General features: G+C 40.7%; 1 protein-coding gene across 1 annotated transcript; it reads left to right on the top strand.

The window, feature by feature from the left end:
• Positions 1 to 549: 549 nt before the first annotated feature.
• Positions 550 to 21,104, top strand: LOC121947963 (immunoglobulin-like domain-containing receptor 2). Its single transcript, XM_042493175.1, has 9 exons — positions 550 to 668; positions 3,783 to 4,169; positions 8,634 to 8,753; positions 15,042 to 15,188; positions 15,284 to 15,451; positions 15,881 to 16,009; positions 16,411 to 16,756; positions 17,086 to 17,821; positions 18,732 to 21,104. The coding sequence occupies exons 1-9, from the start codon at positions 551 to 553 to the stop codon at positions 18,765 to 18,767; spliced, it is 2,187 nt and encodes a 728-aa protein (XP_042349109.1). The 5' UTR covers position 550; the 3' UTR covers positions 18,768 to 21,104.
• The last annotated feature ends 592 nt before the right edge of the window (positions 21,105 to 21,696 follow it).

The raw sequence follows: 21,696 nt of genomic DNA, 5'->3' as shown, positions 1-21,696 counted from the left end.
CCTAAAAAGTCTTAAATCTAACTTGCCTTAAGCAGTAGGAACCATATTTTAAGCTTAGATCAAGTAGTTATATTTTTCTGATGAAAGCATTTGACATTCATGATGTGTCCAAAGATCACCAGAAATGTTATTTAATTTCCATTTTTACCAGTCCTGGCTCTGATAAAATGTGATTTTTCTTTTAAAATCTGTGGTAAACAAATGTAAAATACAACCACTTTAATGTGTATGCCCCATGGATGTATCATAGTAAAGGTGGTATGCCCATCCTCTGAGCCAACCCCCCCACCCCCCCAAACAATAAGTCCCTCTCCAGTGCTTCATAAATTATCTGACATGCCTGCCCCCTTTCTCACAGCCCTTTCTCCCCTCACAAATAACAAACAATCCCTTATTTTCTTATTTCCTGCTTGCGTCAGACAAGCTTTTATTTGGAAAGCCCTAGCCGGAAGTTTTGAGTTTTATTTTGACAAGCTTAACGCTGGTCCCGCTGATCCCGCGCTGCAGTCCCGTTATCCACCAGTTAGTTAACTGGAAACATCGCCAAGAGATGAGACGAAGGAGAAAAACAGACGACACTAACCAGAAAACTTTTACGGAATTGAACAACAGGATTTGGACGATGTTTCTGGTGCCGAAGTGGTGGATTTTGATCGTTTTTCTGACAGGTAAGAGACGGGAAAAGATGGAGCCTGTGGGTAAATTGGTGTAACAGGTTGTTTAAATCAGATGTAGCGTGATGTTTGGAGTACAAAGGCTCAAGATTCAGTCTGTACAGACAAATTGAACATTTAAACTACGTTTGTGCTCCCTATTAATAATTATATATCATATATGTTATCGGACGAGCGTCAGTTGTTCTTTCTAAGCACATTAAAGTCGCATCTGTTATGCCGAAGATGAAATATTTTACACAAGAAAATAATAAAGTTAGCAGCCTGGTGTGCTCGTAGTGCTGCAGTCGTCATGTGTCAATGACCCAAAAGCTTTGGGGGCTGTGGATTAGGTGGTCTAATTTCTGACAGATTTGATTTGGTCACTGAGTGAAATAATAATTTACCACTTTTTATTCAGTTTGTAGGGACAAATGTCTGCGCAGCACTACAGATGCATGTAAAGTAGTGGATGAATTGGATCCAGCGAGCAATCAATCAGTCAAACTTTATTTTTGTGGCACTTTTCTTACAAGGAACTGTAACACGCACACACACACACACACACACACACACACACACACGAGTACACAGGCAATAAAGCAGTAAAATAAGAGCTGTCATTAAAACCAGGAATAGTATATAGGATATATTAAAGTAATTCAGTGTAATACAACAGCATATTGTTGTGCGTTGTTGAACAAAAATGCTTTTTTAAAGGCACTTAGCATGTCCATCTCCATCAAAAGAAAAAGTCAGTGTAATGACAAAACAGTTAAACTTACAGGCTTACAGATTTTTATTTGTAAAAAGGTTACTATTCAAGTCTTCCCCCTTCTCCTTCTCCTCCTCCTGCTTTCATTTTCTCCTCTGGAGGTGGCTTCCTCTGAAAAGTAATAAAGCCTGGATCACCCTTCAGCCTGTGATCCCAGGAAGACCAACCCTCTGGCTTTTTTTGTTACAGTTCTCAGAAGTCAGACAAATTTTCTCCCTTTGGATTTTATGTTTTGGTCAGCTTGATTTTTTTCTTGGTCTGAAATGCTTCTTTCCCCCCCAAAGTTCACACCTCTCCAGTCAAACTTTTACTGTAAAACCTATTTGGCTCACGGGATACCATTATTCACTCCTAAGAAAAATAAATGTACCAAACTACCATGCAAGGTTTGGACAATAGTATCCAGAGGTTGAGATACTAAAACATAACATTTATCTTGTTTAAAAATAGATAAAGGTGTGATTCTCCAGCTGTTGGGTTTTTTTTCAATATGAAAGATAAGCAAATGTACATAGTATAATAACCCTAAATATTCATACTTTGAAACCAGTACACTGCAGCATCCCTGTGCTTGACAGTATTTACTGTGAGCTTTTCAAAAAGTGGGAGTCAACCCCAGTTTTAATGATATTTCAAATGTAAAACAGCAGTAATGACTACTTTCATGATGTATTGTGAAACCGATAACCGTTTCCTTCCAATAGACAATGGATGGCTCTTGGTTACAATCTGCATCGTGTGTAGGTATTGATTGAAAAAGGTACAATACTCTTGGTAATATGTTCATCTTAACAGTGTGATGTTTTTAATAGATAAAGCTTCAGTGTTTGTTCTTGTGAGGGTCTGTAAACAGACAAGAAGTAGTCTTGGTTAACATAACATTGTGTAAGATGTAGCTTGTTGATGTTTTGGATGAAATCTGTCAGTTCTCTGACACTAGAGGAGGGTGTGTAGTTAGATTCACTCCCAGTAATAGAAAGAAAACAAAACTCCTCCAGCAGGCCTGGTCTGGATTAAATGAAGCCGCCTCCTTCTCATCCTTCGCCACATCCCTGTTCACTGGTCCAGTTCAGTCACGCCTCCCGCTGCTTAGCCTGAGAAACACACACACACACACACACACACACACACACACACACAGACAGCAGCATGCACAGATGTTTCTGGTGTGTGTATGGGTGTTTTCTCACATGGCCACCTCTGAGGTGTGTGTTGCTGTAGAACTGCCGAGCTTGAGCTCCTGGTCATCATGTGACCCAGAGTCAACTCAGCTCACAGTCGGGTTTCACTGAGCAGAGGCAACTCAAACACTCGCAAAGCGGCCTTGTTTTTGTGCCAGACTGCACGATGATTCATTTCATTCCAGCTAAAAGGAAGATAAAAAAATAAGTAAGAAAGTATTTCTTGTTGTTCATCCTGGCATGCTGCTGCTATACTTCATCTCTTTTTGGAAAAGGGAGGTGATTCTGTCAATGACTGAGTGAGGGGAGCACGTGATCTGTCAGGGTATTTTTATTTTTAAAGTGGGCAAACAGGGAGAGGTGTCTCCTTAATCCTCTACTCAACATCTGAATCACCGTGTGCCGCTGTCAGCCGCAGTAGACCTTAAATCCCCCTCATTACACATTCCCAGTTATTACTGAAACCTGTTGTGTCTGGCAGATCTGCGGTGTTTGCATTAGCCAGAGGTTTTTCAAAGACTGACACTATGTGCCCCCAACAATAGATTGGCACCATTAAACAATGCTGATTTATGTATTTTCTGTGGATGTCCAGACAACAGTCAATAGAGCACTTTGATACTGAAAAAAAGCAAAACAAAGCGATTCCCAGGCACATTCTGGAGGTAAAAGAAATGATTTCTTTCTGTGATTTTTTAAGCAGGTGTATGGACTTTTATCTGTATGGTGTGGTTAGATTTGACTGAGTTATGCAAATTAAACAAAGACTGAATTTAAGGATTATCCGGCCTGTGCTTACAGACAGCGATAGCCATGGCCAGAGGCATTTTTTTCCAGGCGGCCGCATACAATTAATAAAGACACTGGTGCTGAGAAAAAAGTGGACACAGGCCCTTAGACTTAACAATGAACTACTTAGTTAGTCAAAGGTCAAGGTTGCTGTGACCTTGAATTCGTCTCTTTCTCGTGAACATGATATCTCAAGAAGGCCTTGAAGGAGCTTCCCGCAAATATAGCACAAATGTCCACTTGGACTTAAGAATGAACGGACAAGAATTTGGTGGTCAAAGGTCATAACTTTGGTCATAACTCAATAAGTCATATGTTAATGTTAACCCTTCCATCATTCATACTTTACTGATCCCTCTTTATTATCTCCTTACCCTCCCACAGACGTCCTCCCTTTCCATTGCTCAGGGGTTCACGTGTTTGTAAGAGATGACAAGAGGTATGCCGTGCTGTTCCAGTCAGTGGTTCTGCCGTGTCAGTACAACAGCGTGTCCACCCAGACCCCTGTGGTGCAGTGGGTCTACAAGTCGTACTGTCGGGACCGCACACGGGACTCATTCAACTTCGCTGACAGCCTGAGCGGAGGCCAGGGAGGAGGTGGACTGACGAGCGGAGCCAGAGGAGCCAGTGGAGGGTACGAGACAGGGATGACGGCGAGCTACCTCGACTGTGCTGACAGCAGCCGGACGGTCCGAACCGTGGCCTCCATCTCTGGTTCCTCGATCACACTGTCGGAGTACTACAAGAGCAGAGACATCTCCATCATCAACAGTAAGACTTATGTGGTACTACTTGCACCTCTGGCTCTGTTTCTCTGATGTCCGTGCTGAAAATGATCTTGAGTCTTCTGTTTTTTCAAATCACACAGTAGCTGTGGAGCAAGGCCAACACATTTCTTTAGTGCAAGAGGCCGAATTTTAGCTCACAAGCTTTAGGAGGAATTTCACGTCATGTGGTTGTAGTTTGCAAGTTGCGCTGCAGAATTATCGAAGCCAAATACTGTAGACGTGCGATGGCTAAAACAGCCAGTCAGGTATGATCCACTTTTCATTTAGGTTATCACAATGTGCTATACATAAGCAGAAAAATGTAGTTTAATATACAAAAGAGGAAAACAGCAAAGAAAAGACATCAACCCTTTAAACCTGAAGAGGAAGGCAATAAGCAACGAAGGAAGAAATGACCCAAACGTTTGCAAGAAATCAGTAAAAAGTACAAGAATATTACCTGAAGATTAGTTTAAAAAACAAAGAAAGTTAAAAAAAGAAAATTAAAAAACAAGACAAACAAGATTTGGAAAACATGCTTAAAAATTATTACACTTGTGTGATATAATTTGAAATATGTAATTCTGATAATTAAACATACTTTTTTTCCAATAGCTTTTTTCTTTTTTTCTCTAGTCCCCTTTTCCCCAGACATTTTCCCTACCTTTTTTTTCCAATTATTTTCTAAATCTACTAATTTCTCACTATTTGTGGTAAATTTCTTATCAAGTTGGTCATTGCCTTTTCCCCCAATGTTTTTTTATAGAATTTACACCAATTTGCTAAGGGTTCAGAGGTTTAAATACTTGTGAAAGATTAAAAGAATAAATACCAAATATAAATATAGAACAGCACTATGAAACCAACTCAAAAGCGTTTTCATAGTTTCGGTTTAATGGTTTATTTTTTGGGGTGTCCAGGTTACTTGTTGCATTAAAGAAAAAGCAGCCTCTCTGGTTCTTTTGTAACATATTGATCCAAGTTAATGTTCTTATTTCTTCTGCTGCCAAGTTCTATGAAAGCCGTAAATCAGAGCAGTGGTCCAGCCTGCCCACAGATTCCTGATTTAATGCCCAGCAAGAAGTCAGAGAGAGTCTGCACACACGTTGAGGAGGGTGAGAGACTGGGGAGGCCTTAAAACCTTTAAAGCTCTCAGAACAATCAGGTTACATAACACCGAAATAATAAGGCCGTAACAACCGGCAACAGTTACCTGCCAACTTTACAGTTTGGCATGAAAAGAAAAGAGTGTGATATTAGATGTGAGAGACGAGGAGGTTGAGTCTGCGGGATAAAACAAAACTCACCGTTCATCCAACTGTGTGTGTGTGTGTGTATCTGTGTGTGTGTCTGTGTGTCTGTGTGTATGTGTGTGAAGCCTGGCCTATAAAAAGTACAAAGTGCCCAAAATACCTTAGTAAAGGCATGTGAGAAAAGTACAATAGATTATCATTGCACAATGTACCTCAATATTAATCCTAAAATGGAATTACATGTTTAGATTTAGTAAAAGCATTTAGATCATAAAACTGAACTTTTTACCAGTAATGCACCATAGTATTTGGCATGTCATCGATATTGGCAGATGTTGGTTTTCAAAATGAAATATCGGAATTGGCCAACACGCTGATTTCTGCTGAAGTTGAAGTATTTTTTCTTGTTTTGCACAATATTACGTACACTGAAAAGTATTGTATTTTATGTCTCCATCTGCCATCACGGTAAGAATAGGCATAATATGATGTTAATTCCACCACAGAAGAGACATGGTGATCACTAAAATTAGCTGGCGAAAGAAGTGGATATATCAGTAATGGTTATCGGCCAAATGAGGTCTTATATATTGGCATATTGGATATCGGCAAAAAATCCAATATTGTGCATTCCTACTTTTTATAAATATTTACGTATGATTAACTGACATATTACCGCACAGATATATTGGTATTGACACATAACAGTAAGTCAAATGACGTGTGACATCATTTATAAAAACAATGTAATCCATTATTGTTTTAATGTAAGTCTTTCTCTGACCTTTTTGGCTGCTCCAAGTACCTTAGCATCAGCATGAATATACGTGCATCAAAAACCAAGTCTTGTCTTACTGTCTTACTACCATGTAATTTAAGGATCATCCAAAGGACACTACTTTGTGTATGTGTGTGTGTGTGTGTGTGTGTGTGTGTGTGTGTGTGTGTGCTTGTTGAAGACAGAGAGGTAGCCTTGTTTGCAGGCCTCAGATTTATGGAGCTCTAACTCTTCTCTTCACCAGCCAGGGACACAGACAAAAGAACGAGTTTTCACACTGTCCTTTCATTCATCCTGACCTCTAACTCCTTCCCTCTGATGTACTTCAATGTCTCGCTTTTAGTTTCACTCTCTAGATCTCTCACCATCCCACCATCCACACACGCATTTCTCTCAGTGTGAGACTTTTCTTTCACTTTGGCTTTTCTCTCTTTCTGTCCCACTCCACCTCCCGTCCCGAAACAGGTCAGCGCTGCAATGTTGAAAATGGACAAAAAAAGTTAGAGCTTTAACTATGATGCCTTTAGAGATGCTCAGTCACCCAAACTCATGTAATCCTATTCGGGGTCACAGTGCATCAGTCCCAGCATGCACTGGGAGAGGGATGCTCTGTTAATCACATGGTTAACACAGACAAACCAACACACTGACTTGCACTCATGGGCCCTTAAAAGTTAGCAGTTCACCTGACTTGCATGTCTACAGTTTTTAAGTAGAGACAGTAACAATAGTGCGGTCTGGTCTGTCTCTCCTCCCCCTTCCTCGGCTAACAGGAAAAGGAAGTGAATTGTACAACCCTATTTCCTGTCTGCTGTATTTACATGTCTGACCCCCTTACAGTGGAGTCAGTGGCCCAGTATTGTGTTGTAGTGTGTGTTGGATTCTCAGCCATACTATATGTATTTTTAAGGCTTTTCCTGGGAGTGAAATGACATTTTGTTGGAATATTTGGTTCCAGAATATGGAAATATTCTGGAACCAAATATGGAAATGACTAATTTGATGCATTATCCTGACTGAGCTATCACACTTTGTGGCCGTAAGTATGTGAGCACTATCGTCCATTTTGTCTTTGCTAGTCTGATTTAAGAGTTTGGTGTGGAAGAACTGACCACCATAAAATCCCAGACTATGTAAAGATGGACAACTTGTCTCCACTCCCCCCCACTGTACTAAAATGAAGCCAAATATATGGCCACTGCAATTTTACGCTGCTAATTTGTAGTCAGGTTTTGTGCAGTAGCGATCTCTCTCTTTTATTATTATCTATTCCAGCACTTAATGGGAAACACACAGCTGTCAATCATTACATTTAACCCCTTTTTAAAGCATCAAAAAACTAGTAATAACTATTCACCGTTGATCATACATCAGGGTGATAAGCACTACTTGAAATGAAAGCCAACATCATTTTTTTGGATAAATTTATTTTGACATGCTCTTTGAGTTTGTAGTTTGGCCCATGTCCCAAATGCTAACACAGAGAGGGTGCTGTATATGATCTATGCTGCAGCCAGCCACAGGGGGGCGCTTGAGATATTTTGGCTTTACTTTTGCAGAGCTGCGTCCATCTTTGTTATACAGCCTATGCCTGTGACTGTGAGCCAGACCTTATCACCCAACACCAGTGGTCGCCCTCAATAATACTCCAGTGGTTGGGAACAAATCCCTGCAGCCGGGTTCCAAAATCCTGTAAAAATCCTCCCAGAAGAGTGGAGGCTGTTAACGTAGCGAATTAATGCCCGTGTTTGGGGAATAAGATTAACAATCACATACTTGGTTGCTACATACTTTTGCCATTTAGCGTATTAATGTATTTGAAATAGTCTGCAGAAATGCAACATGATGAATATGAAAGATTTGTTGACACTCCAAAAATCCAGCTTTTGCATGTTTTGAAAGATGCATTGTTTAAAGAAAAACAATGTGCATTTTCAAATCTTTACTATCGTAATTTCTCCTGTTTTTTTTTTTTTTTTTGATGATTATTTTGTTAAATAGTTTATTTTCACCCACAGTAGTTTACAGTTAGATCAGGGCTCCACAGTTGCATTATTTTTTAGGGGCACAGATAAACATTTATATAGAAAATAAAAGAAATAACATTATTGCGTTTTCTTAACGAGGAGAATAATAAAGAACTGCGAAATTCGGGCTGAGGTTTTAGCATTTTAATCAGAATCTAGTATCAGTTTGCTGATAATCCTTTCAAACATCTTGTTTAACCTAGCTTTAGTGTTCAACTTTTTAAAGTCACTAAGGTGATAAAAAACTTAACTCAAAACATCTAGTTAAAATGTGTAGGTTGAGAACACGAAAATGAAATAAGATTTATTCATCCTCAAAGAAATGTTTGTGCCAAAGATGTTGATTAATTTTTAATTTATTTGAGGATTTTGTTCCACATTTTTTAACCTCTTCCTTTTTTCTCATGCAGAAGCAGACCTGCGCATAGGAGAAGTCCAGTGGGGTGACAGTGGAGTTTACATCTGTAAAGTGGTCATATCTGATGATTTAGAGGGACAGAACGAAGCGTCTGTGGAGTTGCTGGTTCTGGGTGAGCTGACACTTTCACAACATGCCCATGTGAATGATTTAAGTTTCTAAATCAAAAAGGTTACTCTAAGAGTTTGACACATACATTCATTCCCTGTGAAAAGCTCCTCTGTGTCTCATTGACACCCCTTAAAGGTCCCATATTATGCATTTTCATGTTCATACTTGGATTTTGGATTTCTATTAGATCATGTTCATGTGCTTTAATGTTTAATAAATACATTTTTTTCTCATACTGGCTGCCTAAATATACCGGTATTCACCCTCTGTCTGAAACACTACATTTTAGCGCCTGTCTCTTTAAGACACTCTCCCTAAAAAGCCCAGTCTGCTCTGATTGGTCAGCGTTTCGTGGTCTTCCATGGCTACGCTCGGCATCCCCGCACCGTCATTACAGCCACTTAATGACTGTAACTGCACTGTAGCGGCAGTTTCTACCTTCATAAAGTATAGTTGTGACATCACAAATTCAAAGAGGTACTGACAGCTTTTTTGAAGGCACAGACTTAATAAAGACTGTGTGCATTTCTCTGTTAATTACACGATTTAATACTGTCTCAGCATTTATATAGTACCTATATTTGCTTTACAACAAAAAAAAGACACGGTAATTTCACTTTTTATAATATGGGACCGTTAAAGCCTTATAACATGATTTCAACAAGTTCTGTCAGATTCATTACTGTTGAACTTTGACCTGCAGAAACAACGTGTTAATGAGTCAAGCAGAGTCCCATCACCTTCTTTTGTAGATGTAAATACAATGGCGGACTTCAAGCTCCAGTATCTCTGAACAATCCTGTACACTGTATATGTAGTTAACCATAAACACAAAAATAAATTGAATTTTTCTACAAGCTGCTGTTACATAACACGGCCTTACAAACTGACCTATTCATCACCGACAGCACAACACAGGCTCATTAATGAGCGGATTTATAACAAGCAGAGGCACTTCTTGGCCAGTCTTGCCTAATCTGTGCCCACAGCAACTGCAGTCGCTCATATTGTACGTTACTAATATACAGGAATGTTCTCAAACTTAATTACTGCAGAATAGTTATCGCTCGTTTTAGTTGTTGACACGCTCCTTGATCCTGCGTGTGGTTGTGTCATGTTGTGTCTGCGATGTTTTATATCTTTACTGTGACAATGTATTGTCTGTATTCAATTACAAATGTTTCCATAGCAACAGCTGAGAGGCTACGTGGCTCTTGGTGCTCTAACTCACTCCTCGGCTGAACTTTTGTATGGCTGGCACTTAGAGACTTATGTGTATGCACAACAGACACACACTCACATATACACACACAAGTACAGGACAATACGCTTTTACAGTTTGCAAAGAGTCCATTCTTAGTCCAGTTAAATATTGGTATGGCCCCGTGGTAATATGTCACAGATAATGCTGCAGGAAAATGAAGGTGATTTGATTTTCCTGCATGAGTTGCACTCTGCTGTCTTGAGCCGTGCCTGAGAAACACTTCATCTACCACAGTGCCAAAACATTGTATTTCCTAGTTTTGGTGTAGCTAATATGGCATGTGAAGCACTTGTTGTGTTTCCATAACAACAGTTGGGGCCACCGCGACTGGCTCTGGGGGTCTTTTGTCTTTTTTAGAAAATGGCTTCACAGCAAAGAAGAGAGGGAAGATTTAATGATGTGGAGGAGGGACAGCAGAGCGCAGTGATACAAAAGATGGAGGGTGACACCATGTGAGACACTCGACTGATCGGCTGAAAACTCAGTGGCTTTTAAAAAAAGGAGGAGGAGTTTGGTTTCCTTCTGCTCTCTCTTTGACTTCCACTGTCCTCTTCACAGCTCAGGAGGTTTTCTTATCATACAAAACTTTGCCTTGTGCACAGTGAAATGTGCACAAGGCAGGTAATTTACCACGTCCAACGTATCTCTCAATGTAATACTTCACCCTTTCATGCATGGTGTCACCGTTAGTATTGTTACATGGTTCCAATGGTCATAGAAAGCCAGGAAAAGTCATGTCACAGCCACATTTTCAAGGCCTGGAAAAGTAATGGAACTAGTAAAAATCATTGAAAGTTTAAAAAAATTCTCCCTGCATTCTGTCTCTCCCCTCATGTCTGCCCACAAGGCGTGTCAAATAATATTTTAAATTTTGGTTCTAAGAGAGGGGCACACAACTTTAAATGGCTGTATTTTGTATTTATTTTACTGCTAATCAGGGTGTCTTTACAATTTTGGGGGGATTTCTTCCTCTTCTGTTTAATTTTTTTTATTTTGGTGAATTTTATAGATAACTTTAATAAACTGTCTAAATTTTTTAAACTTAATTTTTACTTAAATGAACATAAGCAAACCAAAGAGGGACAAGGAGACGCACCAGCACAGTTTGGCTAAAACAACACTCTCAGGTGTTCCCTGTTGCCCTAATGAGCACCTGCCTGCTGTACACAGCACACAGACAGGTGAACCATGAAGTATTAACAAATGGTGTGACCCATGATGAATGGATACTGTGTGGTCCATTCATCCATGAATTATTGTATTTGTTAAGTAATGAAAAAAACACAAACTGTGTATTCCATAAAAAAATCAATCTCTGCACCTTTTAATGCATACAAAGTTAAACTTTGGCATCAGGAAATTGTGAATCTTTATCTGTATTAGATAAATATATCGGTATTTTCGGGGTTTTTTTTGTTTCGTCTGCATGTTGGAACTAGTTGCACGCTTGCATCAAATGGAGAAAAGCTCTGTAGCCCACAATGACTTCTGAATTTTGAGGGCAAGCAGAAAAGAGATTTTCCTGATGGGGTTTAATGAAATGTGAATGTTAAAGAAAGAACATCTCAGTGGGACCATGTTTGCGAGGCCTTGTGTTACCTTGGGAGCAATTTTAGTGTTTCTCTCAGACTCTCAACATATACAGACGTTTGAACCTATATATACATTTTTAATGTGTATTTGTTTGTGGTTGTATGTTTTTGAGTCAGAGCTCTACCAGCATATAGGTTCGCCTTTTACAATCTTGATAAAAGTAGTATACATGGCAGTGTACAAACCCCACCTGCCTGGATAACCATATAAGGAAAAAAACAAGCAAAATATGTGAAAGTAAATCACCGGCCTGCAGGCTAATTCACGTGAGTGGGAACTCCACTCCACTGCTTGAGCGGTAGGGAGAAAGACGACAAAACAACAGATAGATAAAGAAGTAAGGGTGCCTTAAAGGCACACAATGCAGATTTCGGCATCTAGTTTATTCACAAGGTCCTTCGGTTGCTTCTCATAAACATAAGGTTTCTTTCTGTTTTCAAATCCAGCAAAGAACAAGTTTAACCTTCTAGAGAGATACTGAGGTATGTGCTGTTTCAGCCAGAGGACAAGACAGTCCAGCCTGCTCTCTGTTTCTCCAGTCCTTTCTCACGCTCAGCACTCCTCCTCTCTGCAACAGTCACACAATAAACAGTAAAACAACAGCATCTGCTCACATCACACCTACTGTCTTCAACTTACATCCTCACATGGACATATGCACACAAACAAAACACTCACGCACATCGTTGTGACGATCATCATCATTTTGGACCTTTGGTAAATCTGTGAGGTGTTTAAATAAGTATCCATTCGTGGAGTACATACAATACATATAATATTGTCAAAAAAGAAACATGTTTCAGCACGATAAAAGAACACATTTCGCTTGGTGGTTTGCTGCTTTAGCTGTGTATCACAGTATTTCCTAAACTGATGATTTGTCAAATTGGAGAGAGCTTAATAGCAAGAGAAATAACAACCATGTGTTTCTCAAGGTCTCATCCAGGAGCCTCCTGACTGGACAGACAGCAGAAAGATAAAGACAGAGAAACAGTTTTAGGAACAAAATGGTTCTTTCTGGCTCTGGATGTGAGGAATGTTCCCACCTGTGATTTATGCAGCTCTGCATGTAACATTACTCACAGCTCCTGCCTGTTTGTCATGTTGTCTTCACGAGAACGATTCATGTTCCAGTCTGTCTTCTTACCAAAGAGATAACCGCATAGCTTTTGACATCGGAAATCAGATGATCAAACTGTTTATCAGTTGCTCTGATATGGAGACTTTCTGGAACAAGATCAGAATGACCTCTGGTGCATGCTGCTGTTGACCTGCCGACTCTCTTCTCTGCACCTCTCTCTGTTGTTGTTCTCCTTCTCTCTTCATGCATGCTGTTGCTGCAACATCTTTCTCTGAATCATTTATATCAAGCCCACCCCCTCTCCTCTCCTCTCCTCCTCTCCTGTTGTCACCTCTGCTCTTTCTTTCTCCAGGTTTCTCAGGTGTGCCTGAAGATCTCCTGCCAGACTTTGATTTGAAGATTATGCCAGGTAGGGGCATAATGTGTTCTCCCCCTCACCTGGTTCCTTTCATTCATACTAACCCTACTTACTGCTTTAACCACGTGTGCAGGAATCATTTGTACAGTTTTGGTCTTTGGGATGTTTTTTTGCACACAGTATCAGGCATTTAGAGGACAACTGGGCTTTGGCATTGGGCACCGATAAAGCAAACGCAGTTCTTTCACCAATTCTTCCTGCTCTGACAGCTTTGATACACTCGAACCTTTTCTCTTCTCACATCAGTAAATAATGCAACAGGTTTTTGCAATTCAGCAATACCGAGGCTTTGACAGTTACTTTCAGAGCAGTTTTTAGCCCAGTGGACTGATCCACGCCCGTCAGATAATGAGCTGGTCATCACTCCCACTAAGATGGAAAACAGCTATTATGGTCATTATAGTTATTTATGGTTGTGGTCAGCATGTCATCACACATCATTTGGACACTACCCAGTTAAAAAAAGTGTTGTGATGAGGGGGACGGAGGTTCGTCACATCAAATTCCTGTAATTCGTATTTAATTATCATAGACTTTGTGGGGAGGTGAGAACTGAATGGATGGATTGTGTGGAAGTAGCTCCCACAAAGACATGGTATGATTCATTCAAACAGAATGGTTACTGCGGTGGGGGGGGGGGTTATAATGTTTGTAAACGAGAACCCATTACCGGCTCATTTCTTGTCACAGCCAAATCTTCAGTATCTTCCAGACAAACCTAATCTGTCCTTTTCCTTCCTGTTGCAAAATCTGGTTTCCTTTGAGTGTGTGTGTGTGTGTGTGTGCGCAGAGACAATGTTGTCCTTACATTGTTGAAAGCCACATTATCTGCCCTCTCCTTCCCTTTCCTTTGCTGTGTCCCTGTAGACAGAGTTTATCTTTGGTACTTGCTTTATCTCTGACTTTAGCACTCTAACACTCGAGACAGTATGTGCAAAATGTCATGACTTTTTTTAAACTCATATTCTGGTTAAGATTCAATTTGTGCTTTTTTTTTTACATCCTGAGAAAAACGTGTTCTTCCTGGACAATAGAAACGAGTAAATACAGCTAAAAAAAATAGAAGAACTCTTCTCAATCATCCAGCACTCTGTCCCTCAGCTGATGTCCCACAGCTTTACAGGGACGATCCCTCACTTTGTTATGACTCATATCCAAAACATCACATTAGGAAAGAATTTATAAAACCTTATATGGCATTCAAGAAGCTTACATGTGTTCACGAAAAAATAAGTCTAACCAAGGCTGGGCAATATACTGATATTATATCAATATTGGGAAATGAGACTAGATTAGATTTTTGGTATTGTTAAGTGTTAACTGTCTTCTGGTGGATTTTAGGGCTGCATTACAGTAACAGGATGTAATTTTCTGAAATCACTCGACTGTTCCAGCTGTTTTATTATTTTACGCACTTAGTCTCTAAGTCTTGAGGAGTATTATTCCAGATATAAAAAAAACAAAAGTTGTACAAATATTTTTTTTCACTCCAAAGGGAGCTGTATGAAATCGTATAAATTGCCTGTGATGTCACTTGAGTCAGCACCCACTGAAGAAAATCAGGAGTGGGGATAAAGAAGTGTTTATCGAACCTCAGCAGCCTGCTGTTCGTCTCTGCTTGATACTTAAGGCACAAGGCTACAAGAGCTGCTACTATCATGTCACACCCAAATATCTGACCAAACTGCCAGTGGTGCATTGTGGGTAATGTAGGCGCCAAAGAAGAAAAAAGATGATATCTCCAGTTCTGCTGCATTAATTTTGATCCTTGTCTACCATGAGTCTGACTGTGTTATAGGACTGCAGTGCTAAGTAAGTAGAATACTCAATAGCAAAGAGCCATTTTTAATATCGAAGAACATGAAGAATCACATGTGTCAGGATGTGTTTACACTTATTTACATGCAGGACTCTGTGTTGTGTGTACTTCCAGAGTGGGTGTTTGTGGCCTGTGTGGCGCTGGGCAGTGTCTTATTCCTGCTGTTGGTTGGTGTTTGTTGGTGCCAGTGTTGTCCTCACTCCTGCTGCTGCTACGTCAGCTGCTGGTGCTGCCCGGACACATGCTGCTGCCCAAGACACCGTGAGTAGAAACGCAAACACACCGAGTTAGTGTTCAGAATACTGTTATTAAGTATGTTGTTCTGGATCTAACTGGATTGTGTATTGCTTTTGTAGTTTATGAAGCAGGTAAGGGTATAAAGACGGGCACGTCCACCCCTCAGTCACCTGCCTACCCTCCATATTTTGTCACTGGTGTCCCAACGATGGTCCCCATCGCCCCTCCATCCCTGGTGGACAAGATGTCTTCCGTACCTCCTTCAGATGGCAGCATACTCACAGCAGGTGAGTTCTATATTAGCGAGTCAATCTGTGTTTTTAGAATTGCTGAAAGGCCATATCAGTGTTTTTTTATTCTCTTTTATTCATTACATCATCCCCAGATTATTCTGAATTTGGAAATATTGAATTTTCATAATTTACAAGATGAAACTCAATAAAAAAATACTGCCTTTGTATCAGGCATTTAAATACTGCTTTCAGATTAAATGTTATGAGGCATGTAATTGTTTCTTTTAGTTAAGTGAATGTTGTAATTTGATATATTTGCTCTCATGTAAACACGTGTTAACTGTTTTATTCTGCAGTTCTGGCGAGAAAAAAAGCAGTATAAAATTAAGCAAAATTACCAGTATGGTCCTCAAAGCACAATGAACAAACACACAAAGACAAGCATTAGTTGTCCGTGCTAATGGGTCAAGTGTGTATCTGCAGTGCCGATGCATGCTGTAGGGGTTCCCTACCGCGTGCCTTCACCTCAGGATCAGGACTCTCTCAGGGTGCTACAGTATGTAGAGAAACAGCTGGCTCACTTCAACCCTGCCAGGTCCAGCAGCCACCAGTGTAAGCTCCATCCTGTGGATTTACTCTGAAAATGCTGTGACGAGCATGTTGATGCACTTGATTGAAAATGCATGCTGCACTGTCTCTTCTGTCGGTAGTATCTCTTTTGCTTTTTGTCCTCTTGAGCTTGTTTTGCCTCTCTGCACAAACATTCTGCATGTTGAATTTCCTGTAGTTCACATGCGCATCGTAGCAGGTGTGCATGCCTACTCACCTGAAAGAATACTCAAACACCTGGTGTAATTGCTTGCAGAACCCAACTCTGACTCTCTTATTCTGCTGTGTCTTTGTTATATTTGTTTTTTTAAATTGTTTTATTCCTTGAAGAGGAATTCTCTGATTGTTTATTTGTCTGTTCACTCATTGTTCATGTGTCCGTTGCTTCGTTTTGACCTGTCCAGCCTGTAGCCTGTCCGAGCTGAGCTCCCTCCATGAGGGAGAAACCGGCTTCCGCCAAACATACAGAAATGTCCAGAAGAAAGCTCTGCCGGCCATCCCTGACCACGACCCACAGGCAGAGCCCCAACGCTGCCGTGACAACCTCAGCCCAGAGCCGCAGCGTTTCCGTGACAAGTCTCCTTCACCCCAACGATACCGCGATGACCCCGACTCAGAGCCCCGGCGCTGCCAGGATGACTCCCTTCCTCCAAGGCGGTACAGTGACGACCCTCCATCCTCCTCACAGTCACGCAGGTCCGGCCGAAATCAGCGGCAACAGAATCACAGCGACGAGGAAAACCGCAGCAGGTACAGATACTGCAATTGCAACAAAAATGTGTCTAAATTTCTAAACAAATAGTTAAATGTTCAGTGGTGGTAGAAACAGTTTTAAATTGGACGTTGTTATTATTTGAGTGAAGTCTTTGTCCTGCATAAAAAGATGATGATGTTGAGGCAATCATCTTACTGAAGAAAGCCAACCGTGAACTATTTACTTAAGTTTGTGTAAACGCAGCAACTTATTAAGGCATACAAATGTACACAATACTCAAAGCCTACTCTTGTTGACCTTATCATTTTGTCACACCCTTTCTCCCTGTCGTTCCTCTTTCTCTGCCCCCTGTTGTGTTTTGCAGGTGGAACCCTCGTTCAGAGCATCTGCACAGAAAGTCGTACCGTACTGCGGGACGGACCGGCTCGCTGGATGAGCTGGAGGAGTTTGCAGCTGCCTACAGGCAGAGAGGAGGCAGAGGGGAAGTTAAAAGGGAAGACGACAGGGGAAACTACGATATGGAACTTCTGGAGTTCAGTCGATATCCTTCCTACCGTAACGGTCCACCGCAGCATTATTACAATGATGAAAATGAGCTTGGAGACAACAGCGACCGTGAAGAACATCCCAGACGAAACAAGAAAAGCACACACAACATAAGCCCACTTCAGTCACCCAAAAAGAGGAGGGGCACTTGGGACAGCGAGCGCCCCGTGCCACCTCCTCCCAGAGTCAGTCCGCCATCAACTTCTTCTCAGGAGAAGGACTACGATGGCACATTCCTGAACAGCCTACTGGAGCGAAAGGCTAAGTTGCGAGGGGTCAACCAGGGGAAGAGTGGGGCCCGGGGTGAGGAGGATTCAGACACGCCCTCAAAGGGCAGCTCAAAAAAGAGCAGCGGGGAATCTAGTCGGCACTGCAGCCGCTCACCCAGTAACAGGCCCGAGGCAGACTCCCTGCCTCCTTACTCAGACACAGAGCGAAGCAGAACTGACAGGCCATCTCCACGGCCGCTCCCAGCAAACGCTCGCTCCTCTCAACCTCCTGTCCATCCCCTGCCCGCTCGCAGAGAGGAGCCCAGAGACAAGACCCGGAAAGTGGTGAGTTATATTTAGGCCTATTTATTATTGGTACGATGGCAAACCTCAGTTCAACGGCCGTGAGTAAAGCTAATATAGCATCCTTTCTAGCTATTGAAAACATTATTGGTGTGTATTTGATGAAGATGTTAACACTAGGGTAACGGCAAAGTTTTTAACACTCAAGTGCTGTATTTCCCTGCTTTTAAAGGAGTTTGCTAGAGCGTTTCCTCAGGAAAAAGTCAGGAACTAAACCTGCATTTTGCGATACTGGACCAATTTTGGAAGCTGCTGTTCTAATTAGACACAAAAACACAGAAAATAGGGTCCAAGTTGAATAATACCAAATTTCCCCTTGAAATATATTTCTGTACGATAATTCCAGGAGGTAAAAAGTCACAGTGTTGGGGGTAAAAGAAAAGATTTTATATTTCAAACCTGAAAACTTAGTGTATATATTATTATGTCTTCTTTTACACATGGGGTCCCAGCTCTAAGATTGAGAAAGTTTGACTTTGAAAAGATTTGTAGGACTACAGTAAGTGTTTTTGTTGTACCTTCGACAGGTCAGGTTCAGACGCTACTACAATGAAAACTAGGTAGAATACTCTGTTCTGTATCCAACTACTCTCCATAACAATCATAACTGGTTGTCTCCTCCCTGACAAACCTGGGTCAAACAGGTATTCAGCATCAAAGACTTCATGTACAAGTTAATTCATTCATCAGAAGCAGCTTTTGGGGGCTTCATTCAGCTTTTTAAATAATTTGAAACAAGGTTGAAATGCAGTTTGTCCCAGGTTCTCCATAATAACCGTGATTGTCTAATGTCCCCATTTATTTACTCTTCCATTTAACTGAAAATGATATGTGTTCCTGTTTTGGGGTAAACTCTCTGCTTTTGTTTTTACACTTTTTTTATCCTCACCAGGGCACTCTTCTCAGCCGGGACTCCCTCGTCGTCTGATGGAGTAAACACACACACACTGAGCATTCACACACAACAGGAGCCGCAATTTCAGCTGATTAAAGATGATAGAAGTGACTTTTGTTGCAAAAATATGCAACTGAGCATGAAGAAAAGCTGAATCAGCACAAATGAATGAAGAAACAGACGACAGACACTAGACTTGTTCAAGCTGAATTGCACCTTGCCTGGACAGTGGACGACAGCAGAAGGCCGCAGCAGGGGGTGGTGACAAAAATTTGGGATAAATTGTGACAGTTTTCTGACTTTTCCAGCAGTCTAAAAGAGAGAAAGTCACAGACGCACCCACATCCTTTTTTTTTAAATTCTTTATTTTTATAGAAATGCCCAAATATACAGCAGAACATACTGAAGCAAACAGTTGGTCACCTATACATTCATTCTGTTATAGCACTGATAGAAATACATGTCAGATATCATACAATAATGGCTCCGAAGCACCCACATCCTGTTAGATTTGTTTCTAATTCATTCAAGTCTTACTAGATCCCAATATCAGCTTGTTCACAGTCTCCAGATATTGTGATTATGACACAGTAACATCGTTAAACGTTATACAGGCGAGCTGTGATTTCTATTCATGGTTCAACCTTCATTTTACATCTTATCAGTTTTCTGCTGTAAGCACACATGTCCCCTCAAACTGCATAACCTAAATCAAAACATCAGACTTACGTGCATCTAAACACACAACAGTTTTCAGATCAGATCAGTCAGACAGCCTAAAGTCAGAGCTTCACATCCGTACGGATGATATTTTAAGAATCCTCACATCCACTCAGGCTACTGACCATAAGTCATTGTGTTGTTAAAAAGTCCTGCTTAACATAATTAAAACAGTTCAGTGTTAATATACAGCAGACTACATATAATCATAATGAAAGTATGTAGTCTCTATGACTGCAAAAGGTCACCATCGGCCACAACATGTGTTCTGTTAACAGAATAAATAAATCTTTGAATAAATTCCAAATCTCTGAAATTCAACAGAAATGAAAAGTTTATCTAATACAGCATATTGTTTAGTCAACATCTAAACCAATCAGCTGAGAGCCAGGTGTTTCCCATCATGCCCTGGGCCTTGCAGTCGGGGGAGAGCGACTGTGGCGCCTGGCTCTGAAATCTGCGGCTGCCACGATGTGGCAAGATTATCGCCGTCCACTTTTGCACCAGCATGCTATGCTCGTCGATGGTCGATGATTGATTCTACTCCGGACTGGCTCAGCTTGAATGAGCCTACTTTTACTATGGAGACTGTCACTGGAGTTTCTGCCTGTGACGTCGCTGAATAATGAAGTCATCACTGTTCAGTCTCTGTCACTGGCTGCCTCAAATATATCTCCTCTGGACTAACACTGAACTAATGTGGGCTGAGTGTATGACCTGGATCGTCCCTCCCAGCAGGACGCCGTTTGTCCTCTCCCTCATCCCTTTTAGAAAAGACTTGCTTTACGCTTCGAGCACAATGAGTGCATTCATCTCCATTTGATGAGGTATCTGCTTTAAATAAGCACAGTTGTAGAAAAGGAGGTGTATGACAACACCATTATTGTAAAGAACAGACTGTAGCTTCAGCTGAATGACAATACACGCTCTGTGTCGTTCAGTAACACATTCAGGGACTAATTCAGGCGGCTTTTACAAGGAGATTATAAAACTAAAGCTGGAAGTAGTAACCAACAAATGCTGATATGTTGTGTATTTACAGAGGGGGTGGACAGAATAATGTAAACGCCTCATGGCAAAGGAACCTGAAAGGTGCATTAAACGAAAGTAGGGGCAGCCCTATAAATGTGAAAGTTACTGTCTTACTGAGTGAGAGATTACACCAGTATTGGAGTTTTCCCACTGGCTGTTGCTCTATCAAAGTTACCAAACCATGTAAAATCGGCCCAGACTCCAGAAGATGTCGAGAATACTTAACATTTTATGTTTTACACAAATATCAGCGTTTCTAAAATGCTGTAATATATGAGCCGACTTTGTCATTGGAAGGTGGAGGGGATGGTGGATGGCTTGTCATGTTGGTGAGATGCCTGCTGAGCTGCAGACCACTGTTCGACACTAACAAAACTTGTAATTGAGTCATTATGATTGAGTCATTGTTGCGTTTCCATAGGCTTTTAGGCATGAAACGTATGTCTATTGTCGCAACACGTCAATGTTTTTCCAGTGGTTGTTGACGTTCTGGACATCAGTGTTTTGCAGCGACCCTGTGGCAGGGATAATAGCACGAAAAACGGTTATTATTTATCAAGATATCAGTGTTTTTCCCTCTGGGATTGTGCCCCAAAAAACGTGTTTTTTAAGCCAAAATATCATCTTTCCTCAACATAACCAAGTTTTTTTTGTTTTTTTTTTTGCTTAAACCTACCCACAGTGTTGTTGAAACGTTAAGTTTTAACATGTCTGCTACATAATAACATGCAAACATGCATCATTGGTTTGCAAAAATGTACAACAGCAACATTTTTCTTGGCAATATGAAGTGCTTCTTAAGTACGTAAGTTCTTAAGAACAAATATTACTGGGAGCACTACAGAAAATTGCAGAAAATGGTTCCAAAAAAGTACAAGAAAATTACCTGAAATTATGGAATGAAAATAACCAAAGTAAAAACATGAGAAGAAAAAAGTAAATGATCTGAAAAAGTGCTTAAAATAACAATCTGTAAAATAATTTTAAAGATTTAATAATGATAATTATAAACATTGTTCTTTTGTCCTAGCTTTTAAAATTTAATTTTCCTAATCCACTAAATTCTTGCAATTTGTGGAAAGGTTTTTGCCAACTTTCTCCTTGCCTTTTATTCCATGTTTTCAGTAGACAGTGAACCAATCTGCTCAGATTTCAGAGGTTTAAATGCTTCTGAAGGCGTCTGAACGCAGCACAAGAAAGGTAATGTCAA

This window comes from Plectropomus leopardus, chromosome 1 (genome assembly GCF_008729295.1).
Source record: "Plectropomus leopardus isolate mb chromosome 1, YSFRI_Pleo_2.0, whole genome shotgun sequence".
In the NCBI taxonomy this organism is placed as follows: domain Eukaryota; kingdom Metazoa; phylum Chordata; class Actinopteri; order Perciformes; family Serranidae; genus Plectropomus; species Plectropomus leopardus.
The sequence above is the reverse complement of the archived record's forward strand: the minus strand, read 5'-3'. Positions and strand labels throughout refer to the sequence as shown.